Consider the following 20,726-nt stretch of genomic DNA (forward strand, 5'->3'; position numbering starts at 1 on the left):
CCCACTTTGCTACATTTTATTTTCTAGAAAAGGGATGCTTAACATTCAGTAATTTAATTTTTCATCCAACTTTTCAAAAGTTGCACTATTCTCATACACACACGCACCCACGCACCGTTCCTTTCTCCCATACACACAGAAGCACCCTTCCGATCCAAGGCTTAACAGCTGGTCTCCGGCGGCGGTTCACTTCTTCGGCCCCCGCTGGCCTCTATTTTAATTTCTTCGGCCCCCGCCGGAGACCGCCAGCCTCGATTTTAATTTCTTCGGCCCCCGCCGGCCTCAGTTTTAATTTCTTCGGCCCTCTTGGTCTCCGGTGGGGGCCGAAGAAATTAAAAACGAGGCCGGTGGAGACGGAAGAAATTAAAATCGAGGCAGGCGGAGGCCGAAGAAAAGAAGATAGGCGCTGCCCAGCCAGCCCCCGCTTGAGGCTGGCTGGGAGGCACCCATCTTCTTTGCTTCGGCCTCCGCCGGCCTCGATTTTAATTATTTGGCCCCCGCCGGCCTTCGGGGGCCGGCTGTCTCCGGCGGGGTGCTGAAGAAGTTAAAATCGAGGCCAGCGGCGGCCGAAGAAAAGAAGATGTGCGCCGCCTAGCCAGTCCCCGCTTGATTTTAATTTCTCCAGCGGGGGCTGGCTGGGAGGTTCCCATCTTCATTTCTTCGGCCCGAGCTGGCTGATCTTTTCTTCGGCCCCCGCCGGCCTCGATTTGTATTTCTTCGGCCCCTGCCGGCTTGGCCTCGGCAGGGGCTGACTGGAAGGAGCTAAGGCTGGGCTGAGGAAGAGCCACGCGGTCGAGACCACGTGACAAGGTAGACCGGCCCACCGGGGGATGCCCGATCCCCCGATAGGTCAATCCGCCCCTGCCCTTCTCTGTACCTTCTCCAGTGCAACTATATCTTTTTTGAGATGCGGTGACCAGAATTGTACACAGAACTCAAGGTGCGGTCTCACCATGGAGCGATACAGAGGCATTATGACATTTTCCGTTTTATTCACCATTCCTTTCCTAATAATTCTGTTATGAACTCCCTGCCCGCCTGTTCCCCCGCGAGCAGACTCACTCGCCATGCCGCCTTGCTTCACCCGACGTGGCCGGATGCCGCCGTCGTGCCTTCCCACGCGGTTGGAGCCGCAGACTGAACTCCCTCCCGCAGCCCAGAGGCCGTCCCTGGCAGCAGTCTTCACCGCAGCTGGAGCCGTGGCATTTCCTGCTGTCCTTCTCGCGGCCCAGGACTGCCATCGACGTCAGCCGATCTTCGCGGCGTGGAGGCCGCAAGCCCCGGTGTCATCCGCCGGCTGGAGATGCCCCTGGGGCTCCCTGCAGCGGCTGGAGCCGCTGCCGACGTCAGGGTCTGCTCCTCAGGCCCAGCCTGCGTCTACGCGATGACGCTGTGCAGGCCGCTGTCCACGGTCCTGCACAGCCTTGCTTCTGCTGCTTCTTAGGTGCCGGCACGCACCTCTTCACTGAATTTAAAGGGCCAGGCACAGGAAGTGTGCTGGCCCCACCTTTAATGGGACTTCCTTTACCAGCCCTATAAAAGGACTGCTTCGTCAGTCTGTCGTTGCCTTGCATCTGAGTGACATCCCTCTGGAGGCTCCTGCCTGCCAGAGCCTTGTAAGGTCTTCTGTTCTTCGTGGAGCTCCTCGTCTCATCTGCCTTTGTACCACGTCTTCTTGTCTTGATGTCTTGCCTGAGGCCCCTGATCATGTCCTGATGTTCCATCATGATCTTCCACCTCCTGATGTGCCTGCCTTCCAGGATGTTTTTCCCTGCGTCTTTGTCTGGTGCTCCTGAGCCTTCTGTTCCTGTAGAGCTGTGGTTCTCGGATGATGTGCCTGAGAATGGAGTGGCCTGCAGGTGGGATTGGACCCTGTGCTCCTGTAGGGCGCGTAGTGGGACAGGGTGGTCTGTGACTTAGTCCCGCGGGTGGGCTGAGTAGGGCGCCCTGAGAGACAGTACCAGTGTCCTTCCTCCCAGCTGTTGTCAAGTTCCAAGTCTCGTCTGTGATGCCGTTGCATCAACCAAGTGTCTTCGTCCGTGATGCCGTTTTACATCCCAAGTGTCTTTGTCCGTGATGCCGTTGCATCAACCAAGTGTCTTCGTCCGTGATGCCGTTGCATCAACCCAAGTGTCTTCATCTGTGATGCCGTTGCATCAGCCCAAGTGTCTTTGTCCGTGATGCCATCGTATCCATCATAGTCCTGTCTACGTGTCAAGGCCTCTGTCTGCCCTCAACCTCAGGCCAGGCCTGCTGCTCCATGCTGTTCCAAGCATCAGGTCCGAAAGGGCTCAGAATGGTCGGAGGACCATTCAACTTCCAACATCCTTGGGTGTTGGCCTTGGGAGCTTGAAGGCCTGGCAGAGGGTCAGCCCGTCAGCCATGCTGAACGCCGTCAACCCTCTGTTCGGCCTTGGAAGTGTCTGGGGCCGGGCTGAGGCCCAAGGGCACACGAAACAGTGTGCAACAGAATGCAAGGCCTTTCGAGGCCCACTCACAACAAATTCCTACTATTCTGTTTGCTTTTTTGACTGCCACATCACACTGAGTTGACTATTTCAATGTATTATCCACTATGATGCCTAGATCTTTTTCCTGGGTGGTAACTCCTAAGTTTTGGCGAGGCTGCTGTATTCTATGTGTAGTCAGGGAAAAAGAGAAGACGTACGAGGGGGCAACAGTTATACTTTTCTTCTTGTGTTGTTGTCATGCAGAAATGATTGTCAAAGCTGGCCCTGAAAAGAGCTCGTGCTTGCGGCACTGCAGGTCAGCCCATTCTGAAAACAAAGTGCGCAGGACTATTTTCAGATTCGTAGGAAATTGACAAGGGCTACATCTTCTGCAGCCCCCAAGGTGGCACTTATAAGCTTGAACAAAGAATGCAGAAGACAGATGCACAGAAGAGAGCGTAACCATGAAAAATAAGGACAAGCAACAAGATAGATACTCCTCAACCCACACAGAAGAAACATGCAACAGAGGACTGTGCCCAAAACATATAAAGGAAACACTTCCACAGCGCGCACACACACACCCACACACACACTCTCACATACAAAACAGACGCACACACACACACTCACATACACAACAGACACTGTGGAAACATAGGACCAAATGACACACAGAAATAAGATAGCAGAAGACAGCAGGTGCCATACTAACCCCCACATGAAAAGACCCCTGCAGACACCTACAGGGTGCTGTGATGAATAAGAACAGGAAAATACTCACTGGCTCGATGTCCTTTATCAACCAGGCCTTTGTAACCCTGAGGGTCTTCCTGCAGCATTCAGGGTACTCTTGCCTCTTCCACTTCTACCTCCTAGTATCCAAGAGGCAGGATGCCCTTCACTAACTATCAGACCAGACGTAGGTGCCTTGTGAGGTACAGATTGGTCTGAAAAACTTAAAAAAAGAAACACTTTTAAAAGAGTGATTCCACCAAGTGTAAAGCAAGCTATTACTCTAGATAAAGATTCACCCAGTCTGGAAGTACAAATTTAACCCATCAACAAAGTGTGAAGACTTTACCCTTCTCACACAGGAAGCCATGGGATAGACTTGGCAGCAGAGGTGGCAGGAGGACTCAGTTAGTCCTCCTCATCCTGCTTGTGGACCTGGAGGAACAGATGAAAGAGGGCTGCAGGGTGGCAACTTGGGGTTATGCAGTTACTGGCCAGGGCTGCTGTTGTCTTGGCTCTGTCAGGCAATGAGTATGAGCATTTGATGCCTGCATGTTTATACAAGTGCAGTGCCCCTGCTAACCAACAATTAAAGGACCCATGTCTGTCTGTGCTGCATAGGCACAGTTGGCAGGCATTCTGCGCTCTCTGGTGATTATAAGCAGCAGCCTATACAGTAGCACGAAGCGTGAGTACAACAATCACTCTTTGGCCTCTAGATGTGTCTATTTGTGCATGGCAAGTTTACCTCCTTCACTGCAGACATGTGTCTCTGTTCAGAGCAGTGACAAGTGAATGTGTGTGGGACATCCTAAGCTTGAGGGCACTGTGCTAAAATGTATGATAGATGTGCAGAAGCTCAGCAGGCAGAACATTACATAAAACTGTACCAGTAATGGGAAAAACATGTTTACATGTCGCCTGAAGACATGCATCCTTAAAAGATGGTACAACTAACAAGTGAGCATGAGAAGATCACAACAAAAGGCTGGGACAATAATCCTGCAGTACCTCCTGTAAATAGTGAGGTCCCTTGTTTCTCAATGATTTAAAAACCATAGTTGAAATTTTAAAATGTACCCTCTAGGTGACTGGTAACTAGTGCAATTGCTGTAAAATCAGGGTTGGAACAATCAGTCTTGCTGTCGCGTTTACTAATAGCTGCAAGGCTTTTAATCATTACATGGGGAGACCCCCACATATAAGGAATTAATATAATCAATGGATGTGAAAATAAAAGCCTGCATAATGGTTCGATAATCATCTATGGATATCCTCCTCCAATCCCGATATTATAAAAAACAATCAGGGCTTCCACTAATTATAACCTCCTTCCTAGTTCATATACCCTCCCAAAAAATAAATGATTCATTATATCCTCATTGTTGTCCAGTTCATCACTATTCAGCTCCCCCTCAGCTTTCTGATCCAGTTTTGAATTATTTATTGTTTTAATTAAACAGCCTTCCTCAATAGCTATTTATCATGACTTGCTTTATGGTCTCAGATTGGGTGAATTAAGCCAAATAAACCTTAAACTAATGGAAGGATTGAAAGAAGACCAAGGCACATTGAGGCCATGTGCCTCTTCCTATGTCCCGTCACCAAATATCTTTTCATCAAATCTATCATAATAAACTCTGTTTTAATCCAACCTATTTGTTATGTTTTTATGTGTTTATTAGGAGTTAGGTTTGATTTTGTTTTATGTTTTATTTTTTGTGTACTTATATTTCTGAATATCTGCTGGTAAGCCACCTAGGGATATTAATAGGCGGAGTAAATAAGTAAACTAACAATATGTTTGTATATTCAGGCAACCTCATTTTTAAGCTCTAATTAGTAAAGGAAGTACGAGTAATATGTTTTATTTTAGATTAACCTAATATATTTGTAACTGACTTTTTTTTTGTGAGGAAACTAATCACAAATTTATTAAGTTGGACTAATAACAAACCTTCAACTCCAACTTGTGCTCTGAGTGTTATTTCTGTGTATGCAAGTTCGATGAACTTGTCAATCATATGAGCATGACTGGTGGGGTATCCAAATATATTTACCACAAGTTCATCTTTTCCCCTTCCACCTATTATCCCACATTCTCTCAGTAAAGCCATTTATGATTTTTAGAATAAACACCAATGCTGGGTTGGAACCAGCAATTTACCTTTTGTATATTTTAAGTAACATCACCCAAAACTCATTTTGCATCAAATAGGTGTAGGGGCCATAGAACTTGAAAGACAGTTTCAAATGTGTAAAGTTATTTAAAAAAAAAAAAAAAAGTGTCTCTTGCTCTTGTTTGCTGCTCTTTTTTCCTATGTGATAAACAGGAGAAATGTTCTTTTTAAATCAGAAGCTTTGAGGTTTCATAAACATTCTTGTCTTTGCTTTGTTTCCCAATATGCCAAAGGACTCTTTCGGATTTTGAAAGGTCGAGCAGAAATGATCAATAATGGTATTGTTGACTGGGCTCTTGCTGAATACATGGCATTTGGATCTTTGTTGAAAGAAGGAATTCACGTTAGGTTGAGTGGGCAAGATGTGGAAAGAGGCACTTTCAGGTGAGCATCAACAGTATTCGAATTAGTCTTTATCATATACAAATTCTAAGGAAATAGAGCAGTGTTTCCATCTGATCAGGTGTGATATGGAGAAGTCGCCATTGCCTGATACTCAGTAGGGATGTGAATCGTTTTTTGACGATTTAAAATATCGTCCGATATATTTTAAATCGTCAAAAATCGTTAGGGCCATGATACAATAACAATTCCCCCGATTTGTCGTTAAAAAATCGTAAATCGGGGGAAGGGGGAGGGCAGGAAAACCGGCACACTAAAACCCCCTAAAACCCACCCGACCCTTTAAATTAAATCCCCCACCCTCCCGAACCCCCCCCCCAAATGCTTTAAATAACCTGGGGATCCAGCGGTGGTCCAGAACGGCGGCGGTCCGGAACGGCCCCCTCAATTGAATCCTGTTGTCTTCAGCCGGCGCCATTTTGAAAAATGGCCGCCGCAAAATGGCGGCGGCCATAGACAAAAACGATTCGACACAGGAGGTCGTTCTGGACCCCCGCTGGACTTTTGGCAAGTCTTGTGGGGGTCAGGAGGCCCCCCCAAGCTGGCCAAAAGTTCCTGGGAGTCCAGCGGGGTTCAGGAAGCGATTTCTTGCCGCGAATCGTTTTCTGTACGGAAAATGGCGCCGGCAGGAGATCGACTGCAGGAGGTCGTTCAGCGGGGGTTCCGGACCGCCGCTGAACGACCTCCTGCAGTCGATCTCCTGCCGGCGCCATTTTCCGTACGGAAAACGATTCGCGGCAAGAAATCGCTTCCTGAACCCCGCTGGACTCCCAGGAACTTTTGGCCAGCTTGGGGGGGCCTCCTGACCCCCACAAGACTTGCCAAAAGTCCAGCGGGGGTCCGGAACGACCTCCTGCGTCGAATCGTTTTTGTCTATGGCCGCCGCCATTTTGCGGCGGCCATTTTGCAAAATGGCGCCGGCTGAAGACAACAGGATTCAATTGAGGGGGCCGTTCCGGACCGCCGCCGTTCTGGACCACCGCTGGATCCCCAGGTTATTTAAAGCATTTGGGGGGGGGGGGTTCGGGAGGGGGGGGGATTTAATTTAAAGGGTCGGGGGTGGGTTTTAGGGGGTTTTAGTGTGTCGGCTCACGATTTTAACTATTTTCACGATAGTTTACACACCCAAACGGCAACAATACGATTCCCTCCCCCTCCCAGCCGAAATCGATCGTTAAGACGATCGAGGACACGATTCACATCTCTAATACTCAGATCCAGACCAGCACTTGGGCTCTCTTCTTACATCTTGCAATGTTGATTTAGATCACAAGGATGCAAGAGAAAAAAAAAAGAGGTACCATGTGTAGGAGCTCTGTTCTGAGGACATGTATAATAAACATGTGGTTCGTTTATCACCAGAATTAGGAAACCACAACGAAATTTCCTAATTCGTTGTGGTTTCGGAGACCCCGAAACCCGAAAAGAATTTTCCCCGAATTTCGGGGAAATTTCGTTTTTCGGGTTTGCATGGGGAGAGGGACACTTTTTTTTTTTTTTTTTTTTAAATTAAAAACCACCCCAAACATTTAAATAAACTATAATACAACACCCCCCCCCTGATCCCGATCCCTCCCCAACACTTACTAAGTACATCCCTGGTGGTCCAGCGAGGTCCCCGGGTTCCATTTGCCCTCCGTGCCCGTGCTAATTCAAGCCGTGCTCTTTAAAATGGTGCCGATAGCCTCTGAACTACCATGTCACAGGGGCTACCGGCGCCATTGGTCAGCCCCTGTCACATGGCCATCGGCACCATCTTGTGCTCCTGTCATGTGACTGGAGCTGACCAATGGCGCCTAAAGGTTGGAAAATAGTGGTTTCTGTGAGGAAAACCACCCCAGAATGTTGCTTATTCCAGGAGTCACTGCTTTTCTGGTGATTTGTAAGCAAACCACTGGCAGATGCTGAGAGTCTACGCTGCCTCTGAAAAAAATGAAAATATATATACAAAATGTTTAATCCTATGTCTGTGCTTCTTGTTTCCTCCTCTCATGCCTTTTCTTTTAGCGGCTAAGGCAGACCATCTTCATGTGGAAGGATATGTTAAAGTGGATCATGGGAGATAAAAGTTTCTTTATAAAAATGAGACCATGTAAGGCCATGCTAGGTCTTATAGCTCATGTCTGTTCGGGTTGTGTGTTAAGAATCACTTTTGTTCCATACTGAGTTATGATATTTATTGGGGGAGGGGGAATTTCCTAAAGGACTGACACTCACAAATCCTGGTTTATGTAAGAAAATCCGCTTTGGAAAATTATCAGTGGAGAGGGGCAGGGGGCGGACTTGTGGATGCGTAACTCAATTACACGCGTGCCTTTCCCTGCACTGACAGAAGACGTTCCAGGGTTGAGACAGCATTTACGTGACTTTCATAAATATGCACGTAAATGTAAACGCAGAATTTTACACTTGCTCATACATGTATGCGCATACTGGGGACATCTGCAGATTGTCAAAGTGGACTTTTCCATATAACTCGGCGGGCTGCTGAAAATTACTCGCATAAAGGCTTAAGATGATTCTTTCAGGAACTGGCATTATTGCTCTTCTAGTTACTCCTCCCACCTACCCCCTGAAACTTGCATTCTGTTAGGCTTACTTTTTTATAACCTGAGGTTCACTTTAAGTCGCCCATGTTGAAATGTTGCTTTAGATCACAAGGATGCAAGAGAAAAAAAAAGGAATGAGGAAAAGCAAGGGTAGGGAGAAAGAATGGGAGGAACTTGTATTCACAGAGAGGAAGGGAAGGTAAAAACAGCTCAGGTGTGATGTTACAATTATACCGTTACTGCAACTGCAGCTATCATTCAAAATGTAGTTCAGTTAGGGCCAGATTTTCAAAGGGGTACGCGCGTAAGATAAGCGCATACCCCCCGAAAACCTGCCCGAAGTTCCCCCTGCGCACGCCGAGCCTTTGTTGAGTAGGCTCGGCGGCGCGTGCAAGCCCCGGGACGCGCGTAAGTCCCAGGACTTTCCTGGGAGGGTGTGTTGCGGCAGCGCGTCATTTGGGGGCGGGACCGCGGGCGTGGTTCCGGCCCGGGGTGTTTCGGAGGTGTGGCCGAGGCCTCCGAAATGGCTCTCGGGCCTGGGAATTGTGCGCCGGCGGCCGGCCTGGCGTGCGCAAGTTACGCCTGCCTCGGGCAGGCGTAACTTGTGCAACAAAGGTAGGGGGGTTTTAGGTAGGGCTGGGGGGGTGGGTTAGGTAGGGGAAGGGAGGGGAAGGTGCGGGGGGGTGGAGGGAACGGAGGCAGGCTGCCGATTTTGCACAGCCTTGTGCGTGCTGATCCCGGATTTTAACAGATACGCGCGGCTACGCACGTATCTATTAAAATCCCGCGTACTCTTGTTTGCGCCTGGTGCGCGAACAAAAGTACGCGTGTGTGCAAATTTGTAAAATCTACCCCTTAATGAATCAAATTCTTTTAGTCTTATTCATCTCATAACTGTAATCTTCATCTGCCTAATGCTGCAGGAGCATGAAAAGCCAGAAAATTGCAGTACTTGCCAGAACAGTGCCTCACTTTCTTTCCAACAGCACTGTTCAAGCTTTTGCCTTCCCAGTTCTCCATAACAACCAGAGAGAGGTCATTTTTAAAAAGAACTATGAGTACCTGCTGGGCGTACATCCTCCCGTCATAACGGTTCTAATCATGATTTTTTTTTTACACACAGTTTCTGCTTGGTGAAAATGGAATAACCAACTCACAGAGCTTTTCCGAGCAGCTGTTAGAGCAGGGATGCAGCATTAACCTGAAGAAGGTCAAGTTCAGGGGTTGGCAGCTTCTTACATACATGCCATCAGCAAGCAAGAGAGTATTTGCCCATGAGTCTCCCAGAGTGGGGCTTAGACCTGTGCTCACTGTTTCTGCTACAGATGCTGCTGTAAGAGAGAGAGGAAATGGAAGTTCGAGTTGGGTGGGTGGTTGCTGGAGGCGGATGGCACTGCAGCAGGATTCCATCATAGTGAACCCCATCCCCATGGTAGGAAGTAGAGGGACCACCTGAAGGAGACATTCCACACCCCAGGTCTTCCTCGTCATCACCACATACCTTTGGCATGCCAACATGTCTGAAAGAGATTGGGGTTTTTGTGATACTCAGCCATAAAAATGTTGCTGACCCCTGGTTTAGTTTAGTGACTTTTCTTGCTAGAGTCATATGCTGGGAGAGCTGTGAATTAGTGGATGTTACGGCGCTCTACGTTTAGCCCTTGACTCTGTCAAAACTGAACTAGTCCTTGGATTTTCGCTTGTTTAAAAAGCTTCACTGCATAATTTTAGGGGCTCTCAACAAGGAAGGGAAATGGGGTATGTAAACACTTTTCTTCAGAGGTTTCTGTCTGAAGCATAATGAATTTTGTTAAATTTTAATTTCTACTTTAACTCTGTCTCTGCTTTTTGCTTCCATCTCCACTGAATAGCCATTATACAATCAGTTTCCATATCAAAACAGCACCTCACCATAACACATGCTTAACTCTTAAAACTCACGTTTTAGAGAGGAACCAGGGTAGTAGCCCTTTAAAAATCCATCTGTCTTTAATTTATGCTGTTTTAATTTTACATAGATTTACAAAAGCTGCTTTTCTAAGCTATATTACAAGAGCGGACTAGAGAAATCTAGTCTTTAATTTGTCCAGATTTGGCAGCTGTAGATCACATAATATACATAATAGCTATTATCAGTGTAATAGTTCACTTTGCTTTAGTGCTTGTGGAGCTATAAACATATTGGTGTGATTCAGTCAGTTAGTCTTAGTCATTACTCAGGGAGTTAATGGAGTACAGTAATTGCTTCAGTCAACTTTGTTTTGATAATATGCTTTGGTGCCCCACTTTAATGCTGATTAATGAAGCTACTGAGAGTTGTAAAAGAAGGGGGCTGGGGAAACTACTGGCTTAAAGCTTGCTTGGCCCTTTAGAAACACTTAGTAGGTTAAATAAATGTTGAAAGTAAGCAACTGTCATAGTAGAATACGAGCATGACTAATGGGATGAACCTGCTAACGGCCCCTGATGGGGAGGTTGCACTTTGAATAACTATATCCATATTCATGGGTTGCCAGCGATAGTCTAAGGAGATCTTGTTGGAACTGCATGCCAGAGTAAGTTGGGTTTGGCCAGTGGACAGCCATACTGGTCTATGCTATTATTTCTTTAAATTAATGATTCAAGGGAGCAATTTCTGGTAGTTAATATTCTGATAGAGTTGAGGGCTATAGGGTAGTTAATTAACCAGTGTTAATAAACAGTAAGAGGCTGATTTTCAAAGGGTTTAGGCTCCTAACCTTTGGAGTTAGGCTTCTAAATTGGCCTTTTTGAAAACTTACTAGGGCTGAGTTCCCAAATTTAGACTCCTAGTTTTACTAGTTTCTTTTATTTAGGAGTCTAAAAAGTGGTTGGCTTCAGTGGTGAAGTTAGGACATGATCTGTACTGGGACTGGTGTTTTTTAATCTAGTTAAAAATGATCTGGAAAAGGGAGTGATGAGTGAGGTGATCATATTTGCACATCACCCAGAATTATTCAAATTTGTTAGATCTTGAGCCAATTGTGAGGAATTGCAAGAAGATCTTGTGAAATTGGGGTATTGGGCATCTAAATGCAGATGAAATTTAATGTGGACAAATTCAAAGTGATGCATATGGAGAAGAATAATCCAAATTATATATATACACGATTTTGGATTCTATATTATGTGTAATCAACTAGGTAAATGGAATCATTGTAGAAAATACTTTGAAATCCTTGGCCCAGTATGTGGCAGCTGTTAAAAAACAAACAAACCGTAAATAGAATGTTAGTCATTGTTACGAAAGGAGCTAAAAATCAGAGGATATCATATTGCTTCTATATTGATTTGGTGCAACCTCACCTTGAGTATTGTATGCAGTTCTGGTCACCCTATCTCAAAAAAGATAAAGAAGAACTCGAAAAGGTACAGAGAAGGGCAACCAAAATGATAAAGGGGATGGAACGGCTCCCCTATAAGGAAAGGCCTAAAAGTTTAAGTTTCTTCAACCTGGAGAAGAGATTGCTGAAAAAAGATATAATAGAGATCTATAAAATTAAAATTTAAAAACAAATCAGAGAAAGTATTTTTTCATTCAGAGCACAGTTAAACTCTGGAATTGGTTGCCAGAGGATGTTGTGAAAACACATCTGGAACTCTGTGTACACTAATGCACATAGAATGGGAAATAAAGGCTTGGATCTAGAGGTAATCATGGAAGCAATGACTTGAATGCACTGTTCGTCACAGACATATGATACATGGAAAACCTTGACTGGGATATAGTTATACTTGGCTACAATCTATTCAGGAAGGATAGGGTAGGAAGAAAAGGAGGAGGAGTAGCATTATATATAAAAAATAATATTAAAGAAACAGAACTGCAGGGCTTACGAAATAAGGAGGCAGCACTTTGGATTAATCTAGAAGGAGGCAATGGAATATCTTTTTATTTTAGTGTAATATACAAATCTCCTTCACAGGCAGAAGAAATGGATGGAGACTTAATGGAAGATATTCATAAAATTGCTATGAAAGGGAGAGAGCTATTGCAACGTGATTCAGTCTACCAGATGTTGTTTGGGACATCTGGCTGCAGTGTATTCTACAGGGTGGCCCATGGAAATGTAGCCTGCCTGCGTGGCACTGGTATTGGAGGCGGGCTACTTTTCCATGGGCCACCCTGTAGAAACAGGGAGATCCTGGATTCTCTGCCAGGAGAACTGTTCTGTCAACTGGCAATGGAAGAGGGCAATAGTGGAACTGGTGCTTATCAGTGATCCCAGATGATCATCCACTACAACATCAGAAACACTGATGGTTGTGGTTCAATATTAGAACATACATGATAATGTGGTTCAGTATTAGAGCATAGATGCTTACCAATGGGGGCAGTGTTTCTGATGTTGTGGTGGATGATCATCTAGGATACAGTAATCCCAGATGATCATCCTCTACAACATCAGAAACACTGATAGTGGTTCAGTATTAGAGCACAGGTAATGGTATGGTTCAGTATTAGAGCACAATTGATGAAGATTCATTCAAAAGGAGGGGTCCTAGACTTCAGGAAAACTTTGTTCAATGGGGGAGTATCTCAAGGAGTCAGCTTGATGGAAAAATATAGGGAAAGTGGAAGGCAGTGGGCAGAATTAAAAGAAGCTGATATAAGGGCAACTACTTTTTTTGTTAGGGAAGTAAATAAAGGTAAAAAGAAAGAGGCTGCTATGATTTTCTAAAGAAGTAGTTGAAAAAGTAAGGAATAAAGGTTAGCATTCCTAAACTGCATGAGATCACAGAGAGAGGAAGATAGATGACAATAACTAGAAAAGCTAAGAGAAGCTGGGAAAGTAGTCAGGAATGCAGAGATGGAAACAAAAGAAAAAATAGCAAATATGGTAAAACAGTGGGGATAAGACTTTTATTAGTTATGTAAGTGATTGGAAGAAATGCAAAAGTTTCAATCTACAAATCATCTCTGCATCAATACAAATCAAGCACCCTAAGATCCAAGAGGGACTACTACGCCTCGAAGATACACGACCTTGTTTTCGATGCCAAAGCCCTCTTCAGCTATGTAGCCAACCTCACACAAGTAAACCAACCAGAGATTACACATGACCAAGCTCAATCAAAAGCAGAAGAATTAGCTCTATTCTTCAATAACAAAATCAATACTCTCCTATCGCAGCTCCCCACGAACCCCACTGTTCCACTAACCACTCCTCAACCTTCAATCAACTACACTCGGTTAGAAGAACTTGACACAACTTCATCCGCCGAGATCCAAGGAATTCTAAGGAAAATGAAACCATCTTCTCATCCCTCGGATCACATCCCAGCCAAACTACTACTAGCAATTCCAGAATCCATCTCCAAAACCCTGGCAGACATCATAAATTGCTCCCTCACACAAGGATTCTACCCGGACAACCTCAAACTTGCCTCACTCAAACCCCTTCTCAAAAAACCAAATCTCGACCCAAACGATCCTAATAATTTTAGACCGATAGCTAACCTCCCATTCATAGCCAAGATAATGGAAAAATTGGTAAACTCACGACTCTCAAACCACATTGAAGACAACAACCTTCTATTTCCATCACAATACGGATTTCGTAAAACCTTAAGCACGGAAGCCCTCCTCATCTCTATGACTGACCACATCATCCTAGGATTAGACAAAGGACAAGCCTTCCTTCTGATACTACTCGACCTATCGTCTGCATTTGACACGGTCAATCACTCCCTTCTCGTCAACCAATTATCAGCCATAGGTATCTCAGGCACTGCCCTATCATGGTTCAGAACCTTCCTCAGCAACAGAGGTTATAAGGTTAAGATTCATAATAAAGAATCCTCTATACACCCCGCATCAGTAGGAGTCCCTCAGGGCTCATCCCTGTCTCCTACCTTGTTTAACATTTATCTATTACCCTTATGTAAACTTCTCACTGACCTCAATCTCAAACATTTTCTCTACGCTGACGATATTCAGGTCCTGATCCCCATCGAGGAGTCGCTCGCTAAAACACTGTTGCACTGGGAATCCTGCCTCCAAAATATCAAACAACTTCTTACAAGTCTCAACCTGATACTAAATTCATCAAAAACAGAACTTCTACTCATCACACCAGAAAACAGCTCCATCTCATACACCCATCCCACCGTACCAAACACCACACAAGTGAGAGATCTAGGAGTTCAAATTGACAATCACCTAAACCTGAAAGCTAACATCAACAAAACCACCAGAGACTGCTTTTATAAGCTCCAAGTGCTGAAAAGAATACGACCCCTCTTCCACACACATGACTTCAGAACAATCCTACAATCAATCATTTTCGCAAAGCTGGACTATTGTAACACCATCATGCTTGGTCTCCCTTCATCACACACCAAACCATTACAAATGGTCCAAAACGCCTCCGCCCGTATACTCACCAACACCAGGAGAAGAGAACACATAACACCTATCTTGATGGACCTCCATTGGCTGCCCATCCACTTCAGAATAATCTACAAGGCCATTCTCACCATTTTCAAAAACATCCATCAATTAGCCCCAATCGATCTACATATCCCCCTCCAATTACACCATTCCACAAGACCGAAAAGAGATGCTTACAAAGGATCACTTCAAGTACCTCCAGCCAAGACTACCAGACACATCACGCTCAGAGATCGGGCATTCTCCACAGCCGGTCCAACATTATGGAACTCCATTCCCCCGGATCTTAGAATGGAACCCAACATCTCAACATTCAAGAAAAGACTCAAGACGTGGCTGTTCACGCAGGCCTTTCCTAACTCCAATTCCATCTTCCTTCTTTCAACACGCTCCGCTAGCATTAGCGTTAATAGCCACCTCTTACAATGTTATTTATACTTATATATAACTATCTGATCTTCATTTCCCTTCTCATTCCAAGTTATTGTTTTCCTTGTTATATGTAACTGCTTTTCTGCACTATTGTTTAAATGGTAATTGTTTAAATGTTTAAATGGTAAAGTTTATTATAATTACACCCCTGTTTCTTGTGAACCAGCATGATGGGACCACCGTCTTGAATGTTGGTATATAAAAAAGTTAAATAAATAAAATAAAAATAAATAAAGTGGCATTGCGAGGCCCAGAGGTAGAGGGGAGGAATATGTAGAGGCTGATGAGGAAAAAGCAAAATTGTTTAACAAATATTTCTGTTCAGTGTTTACTGTGGACGGGCCAGGATCAGAACCACATATAATAAACATAAATAAGATTGGAAGAGAGGTAACCTCAATCTGTTTTCAGAAAAGTATGTTTGTGAGTTAGCTAAACTTAAAGAAGATAAAGTGATGTGGCCAGATGGGATGCATCTGAGGGTATTAAGATAACTTAGAGAAATTCTGAAGGCTTCTTTACAGTCAGGAGTAGTTCCGGAGGACTGGAGACAGAAAGATTTGATTCCTATTCACAAAAGTGGAAATAAGGAGGATGCTGGGAACTACATGTGGTTAGTCTGACTTCCATGGTATGCAAATTAATGGAATCATTGCTAAAATATAGGATAATGCAGTTTCTGGAATCCAATGGATTGCAAGATCCAAAGGTAGCATGGTTTTATAAGAAATAGTACTTGTTGGATGAATCTGATTAATTTCTTAGATTGGGGGACCAGAGAGTTGGATCAGAGGAGAGCGCTAGATGTAATGTACTTGGATTCCAGAAAGCTCTTTGACACAGTGCCACATAGGTGACTTATAAATAAATTGAGCATCTTTGGTACGGGCCCTAAAATGACTGACTGGAATAGAAACTGGCTGAATGGGAGGCGTCAAAGGATAGTAGTAAATGGAGTTCACTCTCAGGAGAGGGGCATTAGTAGCAGTGTGCCACAGGGATCAGTCCTTGGACTGGTTCTTTTCAACATTTTTTTGAGTAACATTATGGAAGGATTGTCAGGAAAGGTTTGTCGTTTTTGTGGATGATACTAAAATCTGCAGCAAGGTAGACAGCCAGGAAGATGTAGAAAGTATTAGGAGGAATCTAGCAAAGCTCAAGGAATGGTCTAGAGACTGGCAGCTAAAATTTAATTCTAAAAAAATGTAGTCATGTATTTGGGCTGCAAAAACCCAAAAGAGAGATGTACAGTATGGTGAAATTCTAAACAAGGAAGTATAATGGGATTAAGGTGGCCAAACAGGTGGATAAGGTGACAGCAAAAAACTCAAGAATGCTTGACTATATAGGGAGACAGGGCCGGTGGAAGCATTAGGAAGCTAGGTCTGGGCCTAGGGCACCGACCATCAGGGGATGCAAACGGCGGCGGCAAAGAGGAGTGGGGATTCGAATCTCAACTACTCTTTGCCGCCACCGCCCTCGCGAGCCATGTGGGGCTGCTCGCGAGAGGTAGGAGCCGAGGCTGCAACTGGGGGTGGGGTGGGGGTTGTTGGTGCAACAGGGGGGGGGGGTGCAAGACAGAAGGTGCCTAGAGTGCCTAATCCCCTTGCACCAGCTCTGTAGGGATAGGAATGTTCAGCTGAATAAAGGAGGTGATATTGTTCATGTATAAGTCCCTGGTGAGATCTCATTTGGAATACTGTGTGTAGTTCTGGAGACTGCATCTTCAAAAGCATATAAATAGGGTGGAGTTGGTCCAGAGGGTGGCTATTAAAATGGTCAGTGATCTTTGTTCTAAAGCATGTAAGGACAGACTTAAAGATCTAAACATGTATACCCTTGAGGAAAGTTGGGATAGAGGAAATATGATAGAGATGTTTAAGTACTTCCAAGGTTTCCATGCACAGAAGGTGGGCCTCTTTTAAAAGAAAGAAGGCCATAGAATGAGATGAGGGTGAAAGGGAGTAGACTCAGGAGTAATGTAAGGAAATATTTCTTTATCTGGAGGGTAGTGAATTCATGCAGTAGCTTCCCCATGTGGATGGTAGAGACCAGGACAGTATCTGAATTCAATAAAGCATGGGATAAACACAAAAGGTTGCTGAGGGAGTGGTAGGGAATGAAAAGCTGAATAGTTTGTGTGAATGGGCGGACTAGATAGGCCGTATGGTCTTTTTGGCATTCTATTGATTTTTTTGTATGAAAGCTTTTCTCTAAGAGTAAAATAATTTAGGCATAACAAGACATCTCAATTTTGTGGCTAAGGATTTGGACTTAAGTTCATTTTGATTCATTACATTTTTAAGAAAAAAAAAGAAAAAAAATATAAAGAAAATAAATATTTGAATATTATAAAAAATGATTAAAGGGTTCAACAGGAGTTTTTTTGAACTGTGATCGAATTGTTGAGTTCTATTCAAGTGTCAGCGATTTAGGCTCAATTCTAAGGTCTTTTCTTCCAGCTTTGGTGTGAAATAATTTTTAAAATACAGGCCTCATGAAGATTTATCTGCTTTTTTTGGGTGGGGGATGGGGAGTTCATAAATCATTGTTAATCGTGTAGACTTGGGAAAGCCACTGCTAATTCCTGGTTAGGAGCAAGAAGGATTAGATCAATTCTTTGGGATCCTGCCAGGTACTTGTGACCTGGATCGACCACTGTCAGAAACAGGAGGCTGGGCTTGATGGACTTTTGCTCTGCCCAGGATGACAATTCTTATGTTTCTTATGAAACCAAATTAATTGCTTAGCATTTATTTTCAACATTAGACACCTAACTTAAGAGTTTAAATATAGGCAAATGAATAGCAATAAAGATTTATTGATCTCAATTTATGAGAATTTTCAGGAGAAACTTAGGGACCTATGTTCAGCTGACAGTAAGTACCAAACTTATAGGGAAATTTACTAAGCCACGATAGTTTATCGTGAGAGGGACAAAATATCATGGAGAAGTATCCGCGTGATAATGCGGGTCCTCCCCGACAAACTATCATGGCAGTACCATGGCATGATATTTTTTATCACAGCACAAACTTGTGACAAAAAATCACAAGTACCACATGATGTCAACCCAACTCAGCTGGGGCTGCCATTCTTTAAAGGGTCCGAAGCTCAAACATTCCTAACCCTCTCCAAATGCCTCAAATGACCCCAGGAGTCAAGGCAACCCCTGTCACCTTCTGAGGTGGCACTGCCCCCCATAAAATTAAAAAAAAAAAATAATGAGGCCAACCATGTGGCAGTGGGGCAAGGTCAAGTCAACGCTATTTTGAAAAATGGCATCTATGGGCTTGGAGCTAGGAGTTGCTCCAGGCCCCCACTGAACCCCAATGACTTAGTTTTGAGGTACGCGAGGGTGGGAGTGGGAGTTTGACTACTCCCCCGGACCAACCTGCTACCTTTTCTGGGTTGGGTTGGGGTGGGGAACCACTAGACCCTGGGATTTTACTTTTTTTGGATAGGGGGGAAAGATGGGCTGGCTAAGAGGCCATTTTTGTGATTTAAGGGGAGGGGTGTGGAAGTGAGTGGTTGACCTCATTCTTTTTTTTTAATTTCACGGGGGCCAGTGCCACCTTAGGCACTGATGATTCCATGTAGCCACATACTACTGCTTGTATATTTGTAGATATGTTTTACATTTTGCATACTGTATTCTCTTTAGTTTTCATTTTTCATTTTGCTAAATTTCGCCTCTCTGTGCTTCCTTTGTATTTATCAGTTGTCCCGTTCCCCCTTTCCCTGTTTATTGTAATTTTCCACCTTTTTTATGTTAAAATGTAAACCGATATGATGTGTATTTTAATGTCGGTATAGAAAAGCAGTTAAATAAATAAATAGGTGGAAAGAGCTCAATTGTGGCTCTTGGGGAGTGTAGTTTTATGCCTCAGACCCTATAATTTTCCCATGGGACCATCGGGGACCCGCATTAGCATCCCGATGTGCCAGTGGGAAAATACCTACAGCTTCCTCAAATGCACTAAAATAATGGGTCTGACTTTTTTTTTTTTTTAAAGTAAGCTGCGTTATTTTATTAACACAGGATTGCTTATGCATAAGCTGCTTTGCATGCATCAGGCAATTTTATGCATGTTAATGCATGCAGAGCAGCTTATTTTCACATGGGGAGGAAATCTTGTGTTACATTGCATGATAAACAGCATTTATATGCTCTTTAACTCATGAAATTGCCTTATCACGGCTTAGTAAATCCAGGTGTTAGGTACCTAAATTTAGGTACTTAATGTTTTTTGAATATCGGCCTTTAAATGAGTAATGACAAACATATTATTGCTCTTAGAAAAAGAATTTTTAAAAATTGTTCTGAAATACTGAGAAGCTATATTTTCAAAGCAAATCATTCCATGTACATGTCTTGACTCTCAATGACTATTAGTGGCTTCCCACCACACCAGTCAGTATAAAGGATTTCTGCTTTTGCATTTACAACCTCGGGGCTAATTTTAAAACAGCTGGCTGGCGTGCGTAACTCGCCGAAACAAGGTAGGGAGGGGGGATTTAGGTAGGGCTGGGGGGTGGGCTAGATAGGGGAAGGGAGGGGAGGGTGGGCGGGATCGCAAAAGAAGTTCCCTCCAAGGCCGCTCTGATTTCGGAGCGGCCTGGGAGGGAACGGGGAAAGCCATCGGGGCTCCCTTGGGCTCGGTGCGCGGAAGGGGCACAAGTGTGCACCCCCTTGTGTGCGCCGACCCCGGATTTTATAAAATGCGCACAGCTGCGCATGCATGTTATAAAATCAGGCGTAGATTTGTTCGCGCCGGGTTGCGCGAACAAATCTATGCCCTCGCATATTTTTTTAAGATCTGGCCCTAAGTACCTAAATTTAGGTACCTAACTCCTGGATTTACTAAGCCCTGATAAGGCAATCTCATGAGTTAAAGAGCATATAAATGTTGAACTTTTTTTGGTCGTCCGTCCCCCCCCCCCGGCAGGCGTAACTTGCGCACGCCCCGGCACAGGCTGCTGTGCCGGAGCACTCGGCCCCGCCCCCGGACCGCTGTCATGCCCCAGCCACGCCCCCGGACCACCCCTTTTTCGAAGCCCCGGGACATACGTGCGTCCCAGGGCTTGCGCGCGCCGCCGAGCCTATGCAAAATAGGCTCGGCGTGCACAGGGGTAGGTGTCCTATCAGAATTTTATTCTATTTTTTACTGAAGATGCTTAATGCCAGCTTCATGTCTTGATATAAAGATGAAAGAATGATCATTTTCCATTGGTTTAAAGAGTGATTTTGTAAAACCTGGAACCTTATTACAAAGATTTCTTCTTTCTTATATTTATAGTCATCGCCATCATGTGCTCCATGACCAAGATGTGGACAGAAGAACCTGTATTCCTATGAACCATCTTTGGCCAAACCAAGCCCCCTACACTGTGTGCAACAGTTCTCTGTCAGAATATGGAGTCGTAGGTAGGTGCTGGACTACTTCTAGAGCATTTCAAATTTAATCTGCATCTCTTGCAAAATTCTGGTATATAATATAAGGTGGTGGTGGAGGGGCAATAATTATTAATTTATTTTGTCTAGATTCTGTTCTGCCTTCTTAAA

At 44.4% G+C, this 20,726-nt stretch overlaps 1 protein-coding gene across 6 annotated transcripts in view; it reads left to right on the top strand.

The window, feature by feature from the left end:
- The window catches only part of OGDHL (oxoglutarate dehydrogenase like), a 327,706-nt gene that overhangs the window by 173,347 nt on the left and 133,633 nt on the right, over positions 1–20,726 (top strand). For all 6 annotated transcript variants that reach the window (XM_029609443.1, XM_029609440.1, XM_029609442.1 and 3 more), the window contains 2 exons: positions 5,599–5,749; positions 20,461–20,588. In XM_029609443.1, the coding sequence (XP_029465303.1) occupies positions 5,599–5,749; positions 20,461–20,588 (279 nt within the window). The remainder of the gene's footprint in view (positions 1–5,598; positions 5,750–20,460; positions 20,589–20,726) is intronic.

This window comes from Rhinatrema bivittatum, chromosome 7, assembly GCF_901001135.1.
Source record: "Rhinatrema bivittatum chromosome 7, aRhiBiv1.1, whole genome shotgun sequence".
Classification (NCBI taxonomy): domain Eukaryota; kingdom Metazoa; phylum Chordata; class Amphibia; order Gymnophiona; family Rhinatrematidae; genus Rhinatrema; species Rhinatrema bivittatum.